Source organism: Sciurus vulgaris (assembly GCF_902686455.1).
Source record: "Sciurus vulgaris genome assembly, chromosome: 17".
Taxonomy (NCBI): Eukaryota; Metazoa; Chordata; class Mammalia; order Rodentia; family Sciuridae; genus Sciurus; species Sciurus vulgaris.
In genome coordinates, this window is record NC_136478.1 from 54,563,615 (window position 1) to 54,581,786 (window position 18,172).

General features: G+C 53.4%; 1 protein-coding gene across 5 annotated transcripts; it reads right to left on the minus strand.

Annotated features, from left to right (window-relative positions):
• Positions 1-411: 411 nt before the first annotated feature.
• GPR4 (G protein-coupled receptor 4) lies at positions 412-12,593 on the minus strand. Of its 5 annotated transcripts, none has more exons than XM_079118974.1 (2): positions 12,452-12,593; positions 412-5,377 (listed from the first exon to the last, which is right to left on the minus strand). In XM_079118974.1, the coding sequence occupies exon 2, from the start codon at positions 4,827-4,829 to the stop codon at positions 3,741-3,743; it is 1,089 nt and encodes a 362-aa protein (XP_078975100.1). In that variant the 5' UTR covers positions 4,830-5,377; positions 12,452-12,593; the 3' UTR covers positions 412-3,740. The 5 variants fall into 5 exon arrangements, with proteins under 5 accessions (XP_078975100.1, XP_078975099.1, XP_078975101.1 ...); XM_079118973.1 differs by lacking the exon at positions 12,452-12,593 and adding an exon at positions 11,981-12,100; XM_079118975.1 differs by lacking the exon at positions 12,452-12,593 and adding an exon at positions 10,076-11,896.
• Between the last annotated feature and the right edge of the window lie 5,579 nt (positions 12,594-18,172).

The window sequence follows — 18,172 nt, forward strand, 5'->3', positions numbered from 1 at the left end:
CCCAAAGAAGGCTCTTAATAAGTCCTAATTAGGTGTAATGAGCCTAATTACGTCGTCCTCGGCAGGTTAGAGCCCTCACTGGGAGAGAGGAAACTGGCAGAGTAGTCACACGAACCGTGGGATCCCAGGCTCTGCGTTTAGTTGCTGTGTGATAATGAAGGAGTGACTTAACCTTTCTGGACATCAGTGTTCCTATTTACATAATGGGACCCAATAGCACTTGCCTTATTAGATTATTATGAGGCTTATATGCGAATCTTGAGTATAAAACGTAGTAGTGAGTCACATTAAGTGCTTTTAAATGGTGCCAGTGACATAGAAGGGACTCAGTAAGCAGCCCTTATTGCCCATAGGGGTATGAGCATTACCGATGACTGCGGCCTGAGGGGCATTCCATCCCTTCCCCAGGCAACCGACAAAGAGACCGAGGCCAAAGAGACCGAGGCCCGGAGATGGGCAGAGGGTGGCGCAAGTTGCTGGCAGCGTCTTGGCTAATAAAACCCGTTCTCAAGCAGCCCCGCTTCCTCCTTTGGAGGGTGAGGGTCCCCAGGGAAATGGCTCAGGAAGGAGTTTAAGGACATGTCCCAGACTGTCCTCCCTTGCTCACCAGGGAGCAAAATCATATAAACAAGGTCAGGAAGGGGTTGAGAGAAATTCCCGGATGGTGGAGTGCTGGTGGGTAGTTGAGCGATTGTCTGGAGAGGCAGAAGGACAGGGAAGAGGAAACCCTTCAGAATAGTCGGGGGCCCTCCAGCTTTCCCCAGCATCCACTCTGACTCCCTGAGCTGCTGTCAAGTTCCTGCCATTTGTAATGGTGGCACTGTGTAAACGCAGACACTCTAAATGAAGAATGTGGACTCCATAAAAACAACCCTTCCCAGCATCCCTTCTGAACCAAAATTGTGAGGGAGCTGAGGCTATTTAGGGCCCATCATCCACTTGGGACCAGCCCTCTTCCTATTTTACAGACTGGCCAACCGAGGCCAGAGAATGGAAAGAATTTGCCCAGAGTTCCATAGGTGATCAGGGTGGAGCTGAGACTGGAATTTCTTCAGTCACAGCCCAAGACCACCTTCTGATCTCTGGGGGTGTTAGCCTGGGGCCAAGGACCTTATAGGGGACTAAGAAGCCCGATAATGGGATTGGAAACTTCCAGACTTGTTCATGACTCTTTGTTTATAATCGAGTATTTCCTTACCTCTTAGGACAGTGTCTGGTACATAGCAGGAGCTCAAAAAAATGTACTGTCTGGATGGGAATGCGCCTTTGGTGGGAGAGGGGTGCTAAGGCTTCTACCTGATCCTCCTAGGAAATGTGTTGGAGAAGTTCCCAGCCCCTGCTTCTCCGTACCAGCAGCTTCATGGTGATGGGACAGGTGGAAAGCCCCCCTCATGATACCCCCCAACACCAAGACCCAACTCCCTGCAGCTCGGGGTGCCCCTCACCCCCGACTCCACCTAGGCCCTCCACATTTCCTCATTAGGCTCATTCCCCTCTCTCTCCTCAAAGGGTTTCCAGGAACCTCTTCTGGAAACTTCTGGGGCAAGGGTGTGTGTGTAGGGGGATCTTCACATCTCAGGAGCCTGTGCACACACCCGTGGGGAGAAGGAAGTGAGAAAGATCTCTTGGGAGGGACCAAGCCTGTCAAAGCCACTGCTTCCTCCTCTCCAGCCTGGTTATAGGATGACAGTCATTCCTAGTGACCCCTGAGGCCAGAGGAGGAAGAGGGACACCATCAGCTGGGGCAGGCAGCTCTGGCTACCCTGGGGCGTGGGAACAGATGCTGAAATGGGGAGGGGAGAGGGAGTCCAGGATGGCCCCAGCACTGACTCACTGGCCACAAGACCTTGGACCCCTGGCCCAGCCTCTCCACTTGCTGTCTTGGACTGGGGCCTGGGATCATTCCCAGAGGCCCTTTCTGCTCAGGTCTCTGGGATACCCTTTTCCCAGAACGAGTGAGGTGCTCACATTACATAACCCCACAGGCCTCTGCACTTCTTCCATCCAAGCACTCCTTCAAAATTAATCCTAAAGGTGACCACTGCTCCTCCTTCAGTCCACCACCCTGCCACCTCTCTTCCCGGCGCTGACATCTCCTGCCTAGAGTCTGCACTCACCTCCTCCCTGGGCCCCTGGGTTCTGCCTTTGCCCCTGCCTCACATTCTGTTCTCCATGCAGCAGCCAGTAGGATCCCGACTTGGGTCACATCACACCAGTCCCCTGCTGAGAGCCCCCTCATGGCTCCCACTGAGTGAAAGAGAGTCCTCGTGGAGACTTGTGGCCCGGCATGAACGGCCTGTGCCCTCCAGTCTCATCACCCATTCCTCTTGCCTGCCTTGCCCTGCAGCCACACTGCTATAGCTACAGTCCCTCAAAATCCAGACGCTCTTAGCCCAGGGCCTTTGCCTCGCTCTTCCTTCTGTCTGGAATGTTCTTCCCACAGGGCTGACCGTCTCACTTCCCTCAGGTCTTTGCTGATCGGCCTCCTCAGTGAGCCCTCCTGTCCCCTTATCTAGATCAGATTCCCAGTCACTCTCTACCCCTTCAACTGGCTTTATTCTTCACCTTTCCATTTAGGAATTCCAAACTTTCCAGTATGGGGATCAAATGGAGGGTCTTGCATCCTAGGCAAGTGCGCTATACTAAGCTACACCCCCAGCCCTTTTTTTTTTTTTTTTTTGATTCAAGACAGGATCTCACTAAATTCACTAAATTGCCCAGACTGGCCTTGGGCTTGCTATCTTCCTGCCTCAGCCTCCAGTATAGCTGGGATTGGAGATCTTCACCACCATGCTTCAGCGGGCATTTATTTCTTTGGTGGTGGTGGTATTTTTCAACATATGGTTTTGCTATGTTGTCCAGGCTGGTCTCCAAATCCTGGGCCCAAGTGATCCTCCTGCCCTAGCCTCCCAAGTAGTTAGGACTACAGACATGTGCCACCATGCCTGGCTTATCCTTATTTTTGTACTCATTTATCCTGAGCTCCATGAGAGCAGGCAGGGCCAGGGTTGTCTTTGTCATTGCTGTATCCCCAGCCGGCCTCAGCACAGAGCCAGGCATAGATCTCTATGGAATGAATGGATGAATGTACTCTTACTCCTCTGAAGCCTCCTGCCCAAGCCTGTGCTGCTCATGCCACCTCCAGGCAGCCCACCCTGGTTGCCCTTCACTTGGTTTCTGACATTCCTCCTCATCCTCAGTCCTGATTTGGAGAATGCAGTTTATCTAGAATCTCAGTTAGTCTGTCACTATCTCCTTGATATGACCAGGGGGCAGGAAGTGTCCCAAGGGTGAAGGTGATGACTATACAGTCAGTCTATTTCTCCTTCCATCTTCCCCTTGAGTCACAGGTGTTTACTTGTTTATTGGAAATAATCCTAATTTTCTTCTTTTTGTCTTCACCTTTTGAAAACCAAATATTTGACTTAATTTACCTACCCCCTTCTCCGGGAAGCCATTCAAGACCCTGGTGGCAGGGTCTGAGAGTCCATGAGGACAAGGGTCACTGCTGTTCACCAGCACTGCCCAGCATAGGGCTGGGGACAGTTAAATGGAATTGTTAGGGGGTCACAGAGTGGGGGGATGGTTGACCAGTGACACACCAACTTCGCTCTTTTCCTATTTTCTTGTATTCTTATGAATATTAACACGGCCTTATTTACATACAATTTGCATACACCAGAAACGGGGTGGAGGGGCCTGGGAGGAGACCCGAGGATGGGGCTCTGCCCAACCCAGGTTCACTGTGCTGGCAGCAGCACCTTCAGCTGTACCTGGTCCCCCTGGGAGGGCGGAACAGCCGCCCAGGTGGCCGCCATGGCCTTGGCCACGCTGCTTCTCTTGGAAGTGAGTGGGGTCTCCAGCGTGAGAGAGGCGTTGGCCATCTCCTGGGGCTTGTCACTGGCCAGGAAGCGGAGCAGGTTGTGCAGGGCCTTGGCCACATCGCTGCGGGCGCCCTCGTTGACGAGGCAGTAGAGGATGGGGTCGGCCACGCAGTTGAGGCTGGTGAAGGCCAGCGAGCTGTGGTACGCGGAGAAGACGCGCTCCTCGAAGCCGCAGTCCCAGGGGCGGCCCAGGTAGACGGCGCTGCGCGACAGCAGGAGTACGTGGTAGGGCGCGAAGCAGACCAGCACGATGGCGATGAGGCTGAGCGCCAGCCGCTTGATCTTGGCCTTCTCCTGGCGCTCGGTGGACACGCTGCCCCTCACCGCCCGCAGGATGCCGCGGTAGGACAGCAGCATGAGCGCCCAGGGGAAGAGGAAGCCCACGAAGACCCGGTAGAGGTTCATCCAGGCCACCCAGCCCTCCATGGGGAACTTCTCGAAGCAGAAGGTGTGGTTGTAGCGGTCGCGGAAGAGCTCGTCGTGGAACAGGGGCGCCGAGTTGGCGCCCAGCTCGGTGGCCCAGACCACGGAGCTCACGGCCACGGCCGTCTTGACGCGGCGCAGCCGGGCGAACCGCAGCGGGTGGGCGACGGCCAGGTAGCGGTCCACGGAGATGCAGCAGAGGAAGGCGATGCTGATGTAGATGTTGGTGTAGAAGATGAAGCCGAAGAGCTTGCAGGAGCCGGGCCCGTGGATCCAGTTGTCGTGGTGCAGGAAGTAGTCGACCCAGAGCGGCAGCGTGCAGATGTAGAGCAGGTCTGCGATGCTGAGGTTCATCAGGTAGACGCCCAGCTCGTTGCGCTGCCGCACCTGGCGGTAGGCCGCCCACAGCGCCAGGCAGTTGGTGGGCAGCCCCACGCCGATGACGAAGATGTAGAGGGATGGCGGGAAGAGGTGGTCCACACGCGAGTCCACGTGGCAGCCCTCCCACGTGCGGTTGCCCATGCTCGGCACCGGGGCTTCCGAGGCACTTCCCCTGGCCCACAGGGGCTACCGGGCCACGGGGGGCGGGAGGCCATCGGGCCCCCTGAGCCCCCTCCTTGGAGGCTCAGGGGAACATTGTGGGAGACTCTCCACCGAGAAGAGAGGAAGTGGAGGCAGGCTTGGCCGGGAAGAAGAGAGCTTGCGAGGAAGAGGGTCACCGGAGGGATGGGAATACCGCAAAAGAACGATTTGAGGATGGTGGGATTAATAGAGGTCTATCACAGGGGTGTTTGTGGAACCAACCAGGGCATAAATAAGGAAGCCTGGACTAGGGGGAAAATTGGGCAGGGGAAGAGGTCATGGAGGAGGTGAAGGCATCCACGGTTGGTGGTGAGAGCATGACGCTTATAGAGGACCTAGGAAGTTAAGGGTAGCCATGTCGAAGTACTGGTACAATGGAATGTTTTAGAAGGCACAGGAAATACGCGGACCAGCGTTGAGATAGGGCAGACAGGGAGTATTGAGAAGATGAGGCGGTGCCGGCAGGAGTGCTGTCGTCTCCCCGGATCCTACATGAAATAAGGAAATAGGTATGGTCACCAAAAAGTAGAGGGTCCCAGAAAAGCTGGTGTCCTGTGGGAGTGGGCAGGTGGGAAGGGCTGCTAGGAACAGGAAGGAGAGGAGGGCCAATCAGAGGAGGGTCGTGGGGCAGGGGAGGGACTCCAGCTTGGTCGCATCTGGTGAGGGACCTCCTCAGGAGTTGATGGAGGCACTGGGGAGTTTCCACCCACTTCCCCACCCCCTCCCCAATTCTGGAAGGCGACAGCCAGGCCAGGACAACGCCGGCCTGAATCCCATCCTAAGCAACAGATGGCAAAAAATACTAATTTGAGGAGCCAGATATCTCCCCCACACCCCAAAGAGATATTCAAATGAAGTCCAATTCAGATTCTAGACCTTTCTCCCAGAGGCTGCAAATTAGGCACATGTATCATATTATGCTTCAGGAAACACTGGACTAGTCTAACCCTGTCACTTCCTAGGTAGGAGAAGGGGTCCCCAGGGGCGTCACCCCTAAGGCTGCACAGCAAGGCAGCGAAGGAACCGGGTCTGGGACCAGCCTCCCGGCCCTGACCAAGGTGCCTTGTCCTTTTTTCTTTTTAAGTTTTGTTTTATTTTTGATTGACACAGGTATACATATTTATGGACTGCAGTGTCAGGGCACCCCATGTTTTGGTTCTGGGACGCAGGAAGGGCACCCCATTCCTAACAGCAATGGCAGTGGCATAAGAAGAGCTACACGCAGGCCCTGGTCCAAGCCCTTCCCTCATGATTTCATTAAAATTTTGGAGAACTGCCCGAGGAAAATAGGCGTTCTCCCTTTTTGACAAACTGAGGCACTGAGTCATTTGGAGGCCTGTCCAAGGTCCTGATAAGGGAGGAGGGGCGAGGGGATCTGCTCTCAGCCTGCTGGCCAGTTTTTACAATTTGTTCCGTTTCCAGAATGTGGATAGAAAGGGACCCTGGGCTGACAGTGCTGGGAACGGTGGCAGAGGGCTCAGGGAGGGACAAGGAGAAGGAGCTGCTGGACTTGATCAAGGTTAGGGTCAGGAGCAAGGGGAAGCCAGCTGTCCCCTCTCTCTCAGGGAGCACGTCCCTCACTGCCTCTCCTCTCCCATCTTCTCAAGGGAGAAACAGGCCATCATCTCCTTGGTTCTGGGAAGACCCGCAGCCACAAGGCAAAGGACAGTCACAGACCAAGTCCCTGCCATCATCAGCCCTAGAGAGAAGGGCAGTGATGTCCTGCGTCACAGGCACCTTTGGAAGCCTTCTCTTTGAGGGGTCTGGGTCTGTGCCTCTTTAATTTTTTTTGAATGTGAAAAAACAATCCTAATTGAAAACCAATCGAAGACAGCGAAAGAAAAAATTGCTTTGTGCTCTGGATGAAATGAGGTGGAAGCAAGAGGCTACCTCTGAAGAATCCCCAGGACACACTTGGAAAACCACTGGTTAGCAGGGATGGTGGCTCACGCCTGTAATCCCAGCGGCTCTGGAGGCTGAGGCAGGAGGATCTCGAGTTCAAAGCCAGCCTCAGCAACTTAGTGAGGCACTAAGCAACTCAGTGAGACCCTGTCTCTAAATAAAATACAAAACAGGGCTGGGGATGTGACTCGCTGGTTGTAAGTGCCCCTGGGTTCAATCCCAGTACCAAAAACAAAACAAAACAAAACAAACAAACAAAAAAACCACCACCACTCACCCACTGGTTGAGTCCTCCACTGGACAGAGGAGGAAACTGAGACCCAGAGAGGGGAAGGGATGACCAGACAGTAGGTCCCCGGGGACCTCCCTGATGCTCACTTCCTGATTGATTCCTGAGTCCTCGTCAGCCCTGTGCCACCAGCATCATCACCCCTGTTCCTGACTGCCATTCTGCCTCAACCTCAACTACCTCCCACATGGCAGCCGGAAAGACGTTTTTTTTTGTTTAAATATTTTTTTTTAGTTGTAGATGGTCACAGTACCTCCATTTATTTATTTTTATGTGGTGCTGAGCATCAAACCCAGTGCCTTACCTGGGCAAGGCAAGTGCTCCACCACTCAGCCCCAGCCCAGCCCCAGAAAGACCTTGGTAACATGAAAACCAGCACCTGCCACTTTTCTGCTTGAAACCCTTCCCATTGGACTTGCAGTAAAATCCAAACTCCTGGCCCCTGTGCCAGCCCCCCTGCCCCCTTCTCTAGTCCCACCTCCTCCATGACCCTCCTCCCAGCCTCAAGACCTTTCCACTTCTCTCCCCTCTGTCTGTCTGGTGCTTCCTCCAGCTGCCTCCCTGTCTGTTCACCCTCTGAGGTCATGTCCCCACCTCCCCAGGACCCTCTCCTGTCATCTACTACGACTGGTTTGTTTACATCTGTCCATCTGTCTAGGATGGGCCTTCCAGGAGGGCAGGGACCTTGTGGGTCAGCACCCAGGAGAGGCCCAGCATACAGTAGGTGCTCAGTAAGTGCTCACAGAAGCCATTCCAGAAGCTCTGCAGAGGCCAGAGGCCCTGAGGAGGAACCCTGTGCTGGTTAACCCCTCCCCCACCACACCTCCCTATCCTCCCCAGTGAGGCTGCACCCCAGGCTCAGAGGAGTCCCTGCGGGGGTCCTGGGGAAGGGAGCTGGAGGGAAAGGGCAGGATCTATCCGCTTCCTAATTGACTTGGAAAGGTCAGGGCTGAGCCCTGCTCAGTAACTCCTGCCCCCTGTGGGGTCCTCAGACTCAGGACAGAGGCTTCTAAGTCCTGTGGCGATGGACAGTGGGCAGGGCGGGGTTGTTGCTGACTTGACCAGTATAGTCCAGTCCCTCCCCTCTGTTGAAGCCTCACACCCAAAGTCACTGGGAACACTTTCATTCCTCCTCGGTTCCCTTTCTCTGCCTCTCTGCCCCTGGGTTGCCCCTCTCGCTGGCCCCTGATTTCTCCCTCCTTTCCCCTGTGACATGATGGAACTTCTTTTCCTTCAGGAGCCTCAGTGTCTCCTTTTGCAAAAGGGGACACAAGCTTGAGACTAACCGTGTGAAAATCCATGGTAGAACGTTCTATCGTCCACGGTGTGCAGTGTGGGAACAATTTTCACCCCATGGGCCCTGGAGAACTGAGAGGGGCGTGAACCCATTGGTAATGGCAGGAGGCACCCGCAGGAGTCTCCCCGCCCCACCCTCCCTAGACCCCAGGGCTCTGAGACTGGACGGGGACACAGGCAGGAGACTTATTTCCGGCAGTCAGAGGAAATACATTTCCCATTGCTGATTTCCTCCTAGGGAGCCAGACTGGCACCCACCCCTCCCTTTCCCCAGCCCACCTGCGTCTTGGGGGTGCTGGGCAGGGGGAGGGACGTTCCAAGTCAACCCTCTCTTTCCCCACCCAACATCTGCCCACCGTTAAACTCCCTAACGTCAGCAAAGACTGTCAGACCTTAGAATTCCACAGTGCCACAGGCCTGTAGGTGACAACCAGGGTGCACAGCTATTTCCGACCCCTTCCTGGTTCAGATGGGGAAACAGGCCCATAGGACGGTTAAGCACTTTCCCTTCCTAAATGGTTTTCTCTCCTCACTTTCTGCATTTCTGTCATTTTTCACATTTTTGGGGGAGGGAGGGTGTCTCAGACCCCTTTGAGAATCTTCTGGAAAATATGGGTCTTCTCACCACAAGAAAAGCAAGTGTCCCAGGGGGCCCTTCCTCACCTGCTCAGCCTCAGGGTCAAGACCCTCTTGGGCTGAAATCTGTCACCTCCCCTGTTCAAGCTTTGTTGGCAAGGTAAACCCCAAATCTCACAGCCCACAGGAAGTTTCCCACAGACCCCAACTTGGTCCCCGCTGTCCCCTTACAGAAGAGCAAGAGAGAGAAACTCATGCGGAGTGATATTGGGGGACAGGGAAGACTGATTTGACCCCTGGACTCCCCTGTAAGGCCAAATAAGTCCCTGGGCCTGGCCAGATATCCCCTCATCCAGGAAGCTCAAGGACTTGGAGGGTGGAGAGGACAAGAGGAAGAAGTGTGCACCCCCCAGCCCCCTGCAACCCTCTGCGCACTCACCAGCCTTGTCCCCGAAGCCATGGGGCCGGCTCCCCCCTTTGCCTCCTCTGTGGGCTCCTGCTTACCCCCTCCCCCTGCAGCCCCAGGGGACTGGCCAGCTCCGGTCTGCTCATTAGGGACGAAATGTGATCACTGAGCCTCGCTCCCCACCTGGTGCCCTGGCGGCCGGTTGGCGGAAACCAGGGGACAGGCAGGCCACCCCAACCGCCCCGCTGGGCCTCAGTTTCCCCATTTCTACCTGGGGGGCCTCTCCCTCCCCTGTTCCCACCCTATCCAGCAGGGGCACTAGCTTGCTCAGATGTACCCCTCTGATGTTTAGAGCCCAGCGGTCCTCAGATCCTCGGATTCTATCTTCAGCCCAGTTCTCGGCTTAATGTTCTATTATAACATTCCAGAGCCTTCGCTCTCCCTATGCTGTTTTTATTATCGCGGCGGCTTTGTGAGCGCGCCCTTCTAAGTTTCCAATATTCCAGGACGCTCGCATTCCAAGATTCTGAAGTTCTATTGTTAGAACTCTATGATTTTTTAAAAAAATTCTATGACTTTCATAATCTATTATTAAACCCTCGGTGATTTTTATCTTTGCCCAGCAAACATGAATACGCATTTCCCTCTTATTTTTTACAGAAATGGGAACATACTCTAAATAGGTGAGCTCCACCTCCTCTCTTTCCCCCCCCTTACCTGTTCCGTTTTTTTAACCTTCCAGCAGCCTGAACCTTAGAACTGCAAGAGTCTAAGATGCCAATTCCAGGGGCCAGGCGTGCGTGGCCACCTCCACCAGCCCCTAAATTCTCACCCCCAGGGAACCCGAGCGCGGCCGCCTCCCTACCCTAGCTCGGCGGGCTCCCCTCGTCCCTCCCTGCGCGCTCCAGCTGAGTTATTATTTGTCTAGACACAAACCAAATTACAGGCCCTGTCCCAAGGGCACAGTGGGCTCCGTGGGGAGGGTCAGGACAGACGGAGTGGATCCCCACTCCCCAACCCACTCTCCTGAAACCCAAGCCACCGCTGGCCCCTCTCCGTCCCCACCAGCATGGTGTCGGAAATATGGAAATGTTTTCTTTTCTCTGCTCCTGAAACCCTCCCTTTTGGACTATGGCCATTCAGGCTCACCCTGACACCCCTCCCTCCTTACTGCCAAGACCTCGTTCCCCAAATTAATCCGAATTAGTAGCAGTAAAAGAAGCCAACTCTCTGGATTTGGGCAAAGAAAGCCAGGTCTCCGGATTTGGGCTTCAGTTGAACACTGTCCCACCCCCAGCCTGGCACTGACTCACTGTGGGGATGTCTGCTCTCAGGCCTCAATTTCTCCATCTGTAAAATGGGGAAGGGGCTTGGCCTAGATGGATCTGAGGGCCCTTTAGAGCCCCCAGCTGTGAACACTGCCACGATTTCAACGCTAATCTGCTTGGACAGATGATAGGACTCTCCTGAGATGTTTGACTTGAGGGATAGCACATTCCTCCTCTTCCCCTCTAAGGTTCTTGTGTCCTGGTTCCTTCCATTCCAAGATGTCCACAGCTTGTCTTCTTAACATGATTCCCAGAGTCCTGGGAGTCCCAGCCCCCTACGTCTCTCTTACCCTTTTCTACTGGGATCTCCTCCCCCAAAGGAAAGTCTTCCCATCCTCGCCCCAAATGTGAAGTCAAGATGGGTAAGAGCCCTGTTGGTGGGTTCCAGTGGAGCGGGGCAGGTGGGATCCCTAGAGGGGGCCCTCATCTTCTCCATCTGTGTCCCCAAATTCCCCAATGCATATTGGGCCTGAGCACTCCTGCAGGTGAGGAGCACACACAGACCGCTTCACATTCTAGAGCTGCCCTTCAGCCTGATTTTGGGGTGGGGGTGTCCAGTTTAAGGGGAAGGGGAGTGAGGCAGATACCGGAAGGAGTTAAGAGCCGCCCAGCCAAATCCTGGAAGGGAGGAAGTGGGGGAGGAAGTCCACCCCTCAGCCAGGAATTCCTGAAATCAGAGGGTGGAGTGGGTGGGAGCTCAGGGCAGTGGGGTGACTGTGAAGGGGGCACTGGGGTCACAGTGTCACAATCCCATTGCCCCCTACCTGAGGCCCAAGCCGCTCCCCAGAAAGTTCCAGGATGCCTTAGGATTGGATGGAGATGACCAGGGGGCTGAAGATGCCCCTAAGTGGGTGCACGACAGTGAGGACACCCAGCAACGGAGAGAGGGACGCAGAGGCAGGGCGGCAAGGGCAAGAGGTGTTCTGATCCCGAGAGAGATGGAGGCAGAGGCAGAGGTCCACCGAGATGGAGCGCTCCGCAAGACAGGGCGACAGAGGCCACAGGGACCGAGGGAGAAGGCACGCACAGGCAGAGAGGGACAGGCGGCGGAGAGAGGCAGAGAGAAAGACACGGGCAGAGAGAGGCGCAGAGACACAGAAGGCGAGTCACACCCAGAGGCCGGGGACCAGAGCGGCAGAGATGTCAGACACCGGCGGGCGATGGGGACAGTCCCGGAGGCAGCCGGCGGCGGGGCTCGGGGACAGCGGCACCCGAGAGGGGCGGGCCCGGGACGGCGCGGGAGCCCCAAGGGGCCGAGAGCCAGGAGCGGGGCTGCGCCGGGACCTGCGCCTACCTGCGCGGCTGCTGGACGGGGCGGCCGGCGGCGCCTCTCTTGCTGCGCGCGGCTCGCGCTCCGCGGCGGCGCGGGGACCCAGCGGGCGCCCCCGCGGGGCAGGACGGCGGCGACTCCCCCGGGTCTCCGACCCTAGCCGCCGGCCCAGGCCCCGCCCCGCCAGGTCCGCCCCCGTTAACCCTTCGCCTGCCGCACCCCCTCAACCCCGAGCTTCACCCCACCAAAGGCTTCCAGTCCCGGGAAGCCGCGCCCGCCGCTGGACACCCCCACTCCACCTTATTAACCGTGTGGTCACCCTCTCTCCAAACACACCTCCAACTTTATCAAACCCTCAGGGGGACAGCAGCTCTGCCTTGACCCTGGCAGAGTCATTTCCTCCCTTGGAGACCCCCAGACCTAAGTCATTAACCTTCGGGGTGACCCCCCCTCACATCACAAGAAAGAGGACAAAGAGGCCTGTCGGGTTCCCACCTTTGAGGCCAGGGCCACTCCTGGAAGGGGCCCTGGGGCTCAGTTCCAACCAGCTCCCTAGCCAGACTTCAGGCTCACGACCTCCCCAGGCCTGTGTCCTCCGCAGCCCTTCTCTCGAAGGGTCAAGGCCCCAGCGCACCCCACCCGTCCCTGCTTCACTTTCCCTCCTAGGACTTGTCACCCTCTAACACCCTGCGGACTTCAGTTTTTCTCATGATCTGCCTCCCCACTAGGGGGCGTGCCATTTTGTGCCTGGTTTGTTGACTGGTGGGTGTGTTGTCTGGAATAAGCTCGGCACATGACAGGTGTGGAATACACATTTCTAACGGTAAGTGCTCAAAACAAACCAACAAAATAAAAACCGACCTACATTTGCTTATCGTCATTACCCTGATTGTGTCCTTCAAAAATTGGTTGTGAAGCCGCTCAGGAGGATAGCAAATTCCAAGCCAACCTCAGCAATTTCGGGAGACCCCACCCCAAAATAAAAAATAAAAGGGGCTGGGATGTGGCTTAGTTAAGTGCCCCAGGTTCAATCCCTGGTATGAAAAAAAAGAAAGAAAGAAAGAAGAAAATTGGTTGTGAGAATTTGTTATTCATCAAAGGACTTGTAGATAGACCTGTCATACAGATCTAAAAATGACTAATATTAGACTTAAAATTCTTGTGTGTGTGTGAGTGTGTGTGTGTGTGTGTGTGTGTGTGTGTGTTTTCTTTTCTCTTTTTTTTTGTGTGTGTGGTGCTGAGATCAAACTCACCGCCTCGCGGATGCTGGGCAGTGTCTGTTACCACTGACCCACACTCTTAGCCCTTATTTTGTTTTCTTTTTGAGTATAAAGGATGGAACCCAGGGATGCTCCCCCACTGAACTGCATCTCAGCCCTTCCTACTTTTCATTTTCAGACAGGGTCTCACTCAATTGCCCAGACTGGCCTCAAACTTACCCTCCTCCTGCCTGTTTCCCAGGCAGGGATGACAGACATGTGCCACTGCATCCAGCACAGCATGGGCCCCCAATTTTCAATTAGAATACAAATACCCAGACATTACAGGAAGAGCACGAGTCCTGACAAATGGAAACATCCGTGTAAACTAAACATCCAAATCAAGACAAGATGCGTCCATGACCCCAGAACATTGTTTCATGGTTCTTTTCAGGCAAAACACTCTACTTCCCCCAGAGGCAACTGCATTTTGTTTTTTTAAAGCCAGAGATTAGTTTTGCCTGTTCTAGACCACCACATAAATGAGTCACAGCTGCAAACAAACAAAAGGGAGTCAGTATTATAATCATTTGCTGTGTGACCTTGGATTAGTGACTTAACCTCTCTGAACCACACTAGTCCCTTTCAGGGATCTTGAGGGAGACAGCATGAGAGGGTTAACCAAGGAGAAATCTACAGACTGGGGACAGTTAAGGAGAGCTTCAAGGGAAGTGTCATGATGAGTCCTACCAGCTTCAAGCTTCACAGACATCTGGCAACCCATTGGTCATCCCAAGCTCCTGCTAAAGAGCAATTCTGAGTGCTCTTGGGTGGGCATAGGGCCCTCTTCTCTCCTGGGCTCGTCCTAAGTTTATGCTGTGATTAAGTCTGGATCCAAGCCGGAAACAGCCCATCAAATAATTTAACTGGGAGCAATTGTAGAGGTACAGTTTTAGAGGAATGGATGAGGTGGAAGAACCCACAAAAGAACCCGCTGGGTGGTCCAACCACCGTGAGAGCCAAGCCCTTACCACCCTTAGGGCAGAGGGACCAGGATGGAGCTGCTTACTAGACCCCAGGGATAGCCAGCATTTGGAGAGGAGCAGTAAGGGGCCGTGGCTACTGCAGGGTGCAGGGAGCGGAGTCCAGGAAACAGATGCCTCCAACTCTCTCCACTCACCCCTGAGTTTCCTGGTCATGCTTTTTATCTGCAGAACTCAACCAGAAAGTGGTGGGCAAGGGTCGTTGGTGGGTGAAGTATAAACAGGGCAAGCTCCCAGGGTCCAAAGCACAGAGAGAAAAACCCAGAGTGGCGTTTGGGGAGCAGAGGAGCACATGGAGAATTTTGAGACAGGTTCTTGCTAAGTTGCTCAGGCTGGCCTCGAACTTGCGATCCTCCTGCCTCAGCTTCTCTAGCTGGGAATCACAGATGCTTCATGCTGCGCCAGGATACCAGCACTTTCCCAGTAGAATTTTCTAGGCTTGTTTTTCCATGCAGGATCAAGACTGGCCACGAGAGGGCGAGAGAGCACCTGGAGCCCCAAGGCAAGGGCGGCTAGGATAGTGCAGGGCCGCTTTCCCAGAGCTTGGAAGACCGGGAGGAGCAAATGAATGAGGGCAGGAAAGAAGGCTTGGACCCAAGAATGGCAGAAAACTGGCCTCCAAAACGTAGGGGAGCCCGGCGCAGTGGCGCATGCCTGAGATGTCAGCGGCTCGGGAGGCTGAGGCAGGGTCGCAAGTTCCAACTCAGTCTCAGCGATTTAGCCAGGTCAAGAGCATCTCAGCAAGTCAGAGCCTGGCCTCGAATAAAGTGCTCCTTACATAGATTGAGTGAAGGAACCGATTCAGTAAGTGCTACGCACTGGGGATGCAGACATGTTATGATTCCTTTTTTCTTTTTTTTTTTTTTTTTTTTCTTTGACAGTACTAGGGATCGAATCCAGTGAATTACATCCCCAGTCCTTTTTTATTTTGAGACAGGGTCTTGCTAAATTGCTGAGACTGGCCTCCAACTTGCCATTCTCCTGCCTCAGCTTCCCAGATTGCTGAGATTATGTGCAACGGTTGCACCCAGCTGTGTGGTTAAAGCCTAAATCCCTCCATTCACAGGCGATTGAATTATGAAAGGAGATTTTGGTCATATTGATTGAGATCCTTAACAAGAACAATGGAGGGACGGCATGCTTTGACATGATTGAACCCCCAAAGAGTTTGACCTTTGATCCTGTGTGCTGCCATTGCTGAAGGGTATTGCCATTTAGAGAGGTACCTCTTGGGGAGCTGTTTCTGGACACCCACTGGCAATCCTTAGAGCTTGAAAAGGGGTTTGTAGGCTTCTCCTGCAATAATTTCCCCCTCCCTTGAGAAGAGTGGACTGTCCGGTCACAGTGGCCCAGGAGGCCGAGGCAGGAGGATCATGAGTAACAGCTAAGCAACTCAGCAAGACCCTGTCTCAAAATAAAATACAAAATAGGGTTGCGGATGGGGCTCAGTGGTCGAGTGCCCCTGAGTTCAATCCCTGGTAAACATGCCTCTGCCCCCCCAAAAAAGAGGTGGACTTCATAAGCTGTCACTCTGCATTGCAAACCCTGGGCTTTCCCTCCTGAGAGACTCTTACAGTTGAGACATAGAAAGGAGACACAAGTCTGTAATGTTCTGCAACTCTTTTTTAAATTTTACTTTATTTTTTATTTTACTTTTTTTTTCATTAACTTTTTTTGACAGTGATAACTTTTTTAAAAAAAATTATACATATATTTAGGGTAATAATGTCTGTCCCAATCTACCATCCTCCCTATTCCCACCACCCCACCCCTCCACTCACTTGCCTCTGCACAATCCAAAGTTCCTTCATTCTTTCCTATGCACCATGGATCAGTGTCTACTTATCATTCCACTAAACATTCCGCCTTTGGTTTTTGGGGATTGGCTTATTTCACTTAGCATGATCTTCTCCAGTTACATCCATTTACCTGCAAATGCCATCATTTCATTCTTCTTTAAGGCTGAGTAATATTTCATTGTGTATACGTACCACAGTTTCTTTATCCATTCATCTGTTGAAGGGCACCTAGGTTGGTTCCATAGCTTTGCTACTGGAATTGAGCAGCTATAAACATTGTTGTGGCTGCGTTGCTGTAGTATGCTGATTTCAAGTCCTTTGTGTATGAACTGAGGAATGGGATAGCCGGGTCAAATGGTGGTTCCATTCCAAGTTTTCTTAGGAATCTCCATAGGGCTTCCCAAAGTGGTGCAAAGCTCTTATCTATTGTTTTATCCAGAAAATTCCTACAGTTTATTGCATTATTGTGTTTCCGTGAGAACAGAGCTTCTCCAAGGAAACTTCTTTGCAACCTCAGCATCCTTGGGGAACTTTCTAGAGATGTAAATTCTCAGGCCCTAATCCACAAAGCCTGGATTAGAATCCCAGGAAGGACAGTGTTCTCATTGTGCAAACCCTACTGATGCCTTCACAATTAGCCAGGCCGGTACAGTGTCACATGCCTGTAATCCCTGGGACTCAGGAGGCTGAGGCAGGAGGATTGCAGCCTCAACAACTTAGTGAGACTCTCTCTCAAAATACAGAGGCCTGGAGATGTGGCTCAGTGGTCAGACATCTCTGGGTTCAATCCCCAGGATCCCCTTGTCCCAAAGTGAGAGTTACTGAACTGGGGAGGCAGAAAAGCCCATGACTTGGGGGCTCAACATAAAAAAGGAAAAGATGTCACTAGATTCCCTCACTAAATCATCTTGCTCATGAACAAGGAGAACAACTCAGTGGCAACCCTGTTTGGACCCTGGCCCACCAGAAATTCGTCTGCTTTACATTAATAGTGTCACATGAGTTGTTAAAATAAAACAGGCTGGGGGTGTGGTTCAGAGATACAGCACAGGCTTGACCTGTAAGGCCCTGGGTTTCATCCCAGTGTCCAAAACACTTTTTAAAATATTTTTTTTTAGTTGTAGATGGACACATTACCTTTCTTTTATTTATTAATATGTGGTGCTCAGGATGGAACCCAGTGCTTCACACATGCTAGGCGAGCGCTCTGCCACTGAGCCACAACCCCAGCCCTCCAAAGAAAGGTTTAAACAAAATAAATAAATAGAGCCAGTTCTGTGGCAGGTGGTAAATAATCACAGGTGCTTTATTCTCCTGGTCCTAGGCAGCTGCGAAACTGCAGCTGGAAGCTTGGGCGGGGGTGGGCTGCCAGTTCACGGGTAGAGCACCTGCTTAGCCCGCCAGTCACCCTGGGTTCCCCTCCCCAGCACAACAAAGCACAAAACCCAAAGCTTCTGCCTAGCAAACCCCAGGCCCTTGCTTGTCCCTTGTCCTCAGAGTTCCTTGCACAGTAGGGATGTGGCCACCGACTTTAAATGAGCCAGGTCCTCCTCCCTGCTGGTGGACTTCCTCTGACATGTGGTCAGTCTGGTCCTTTCATACTCGCTGGGCAGCACCCTGCATCTGGCCATTCCCCTGCCCCCTCCAGAAGGGGATCCCCGTGGTTGTCTTACCTCCATTGGGAAAATGTTTTTCATTGCTCAAATTTATCACGGGTGTTGGTGCAGCATAATTCAAAGCTGAAACTGAATGTCATCATACAGGTTACGTTATCACTCATTTTGGATGTCCTTTAAAATTCTGTGATCAGGGGCTGGGGGTGGAGTGCAGTGACAGCAGGAGTTTTGCAAGCACAAGACCCTGGGTTCCATCACCAGCTCGCTCTCCCTCTCTCTCTCTCTCACACACACACACACACACACACACACACACACACACACACATACAGAGTTCTCTGCCTGAGCTAAGTCAACCCAAAGGGTCAAATTTAGCAATTACCAGGGCTGGTCAGCTCTCCAAAGGCCAGGAGCACACACACACGCAGAGGGGAGATGCCCTTGGAGCAGCAGATGCTGTGGAAAGAAAGGAAATCCGCCTGCCTGCCTGCCTGCCTTGTGCTGGGGATGGAATCAGGGCCTCCCGCCTGCTAGGCAAGAGCGCCACCACTGAGTCACA

Coding starts and splice junctions, on each gene's coding strand:
- GPR4 (XM_079118974.1), bottom strand. CDS start 4,829: ATGGGCAACCGCACGTGGGAGGGCTGCCACGTGGACTCGCGTGTGGAC.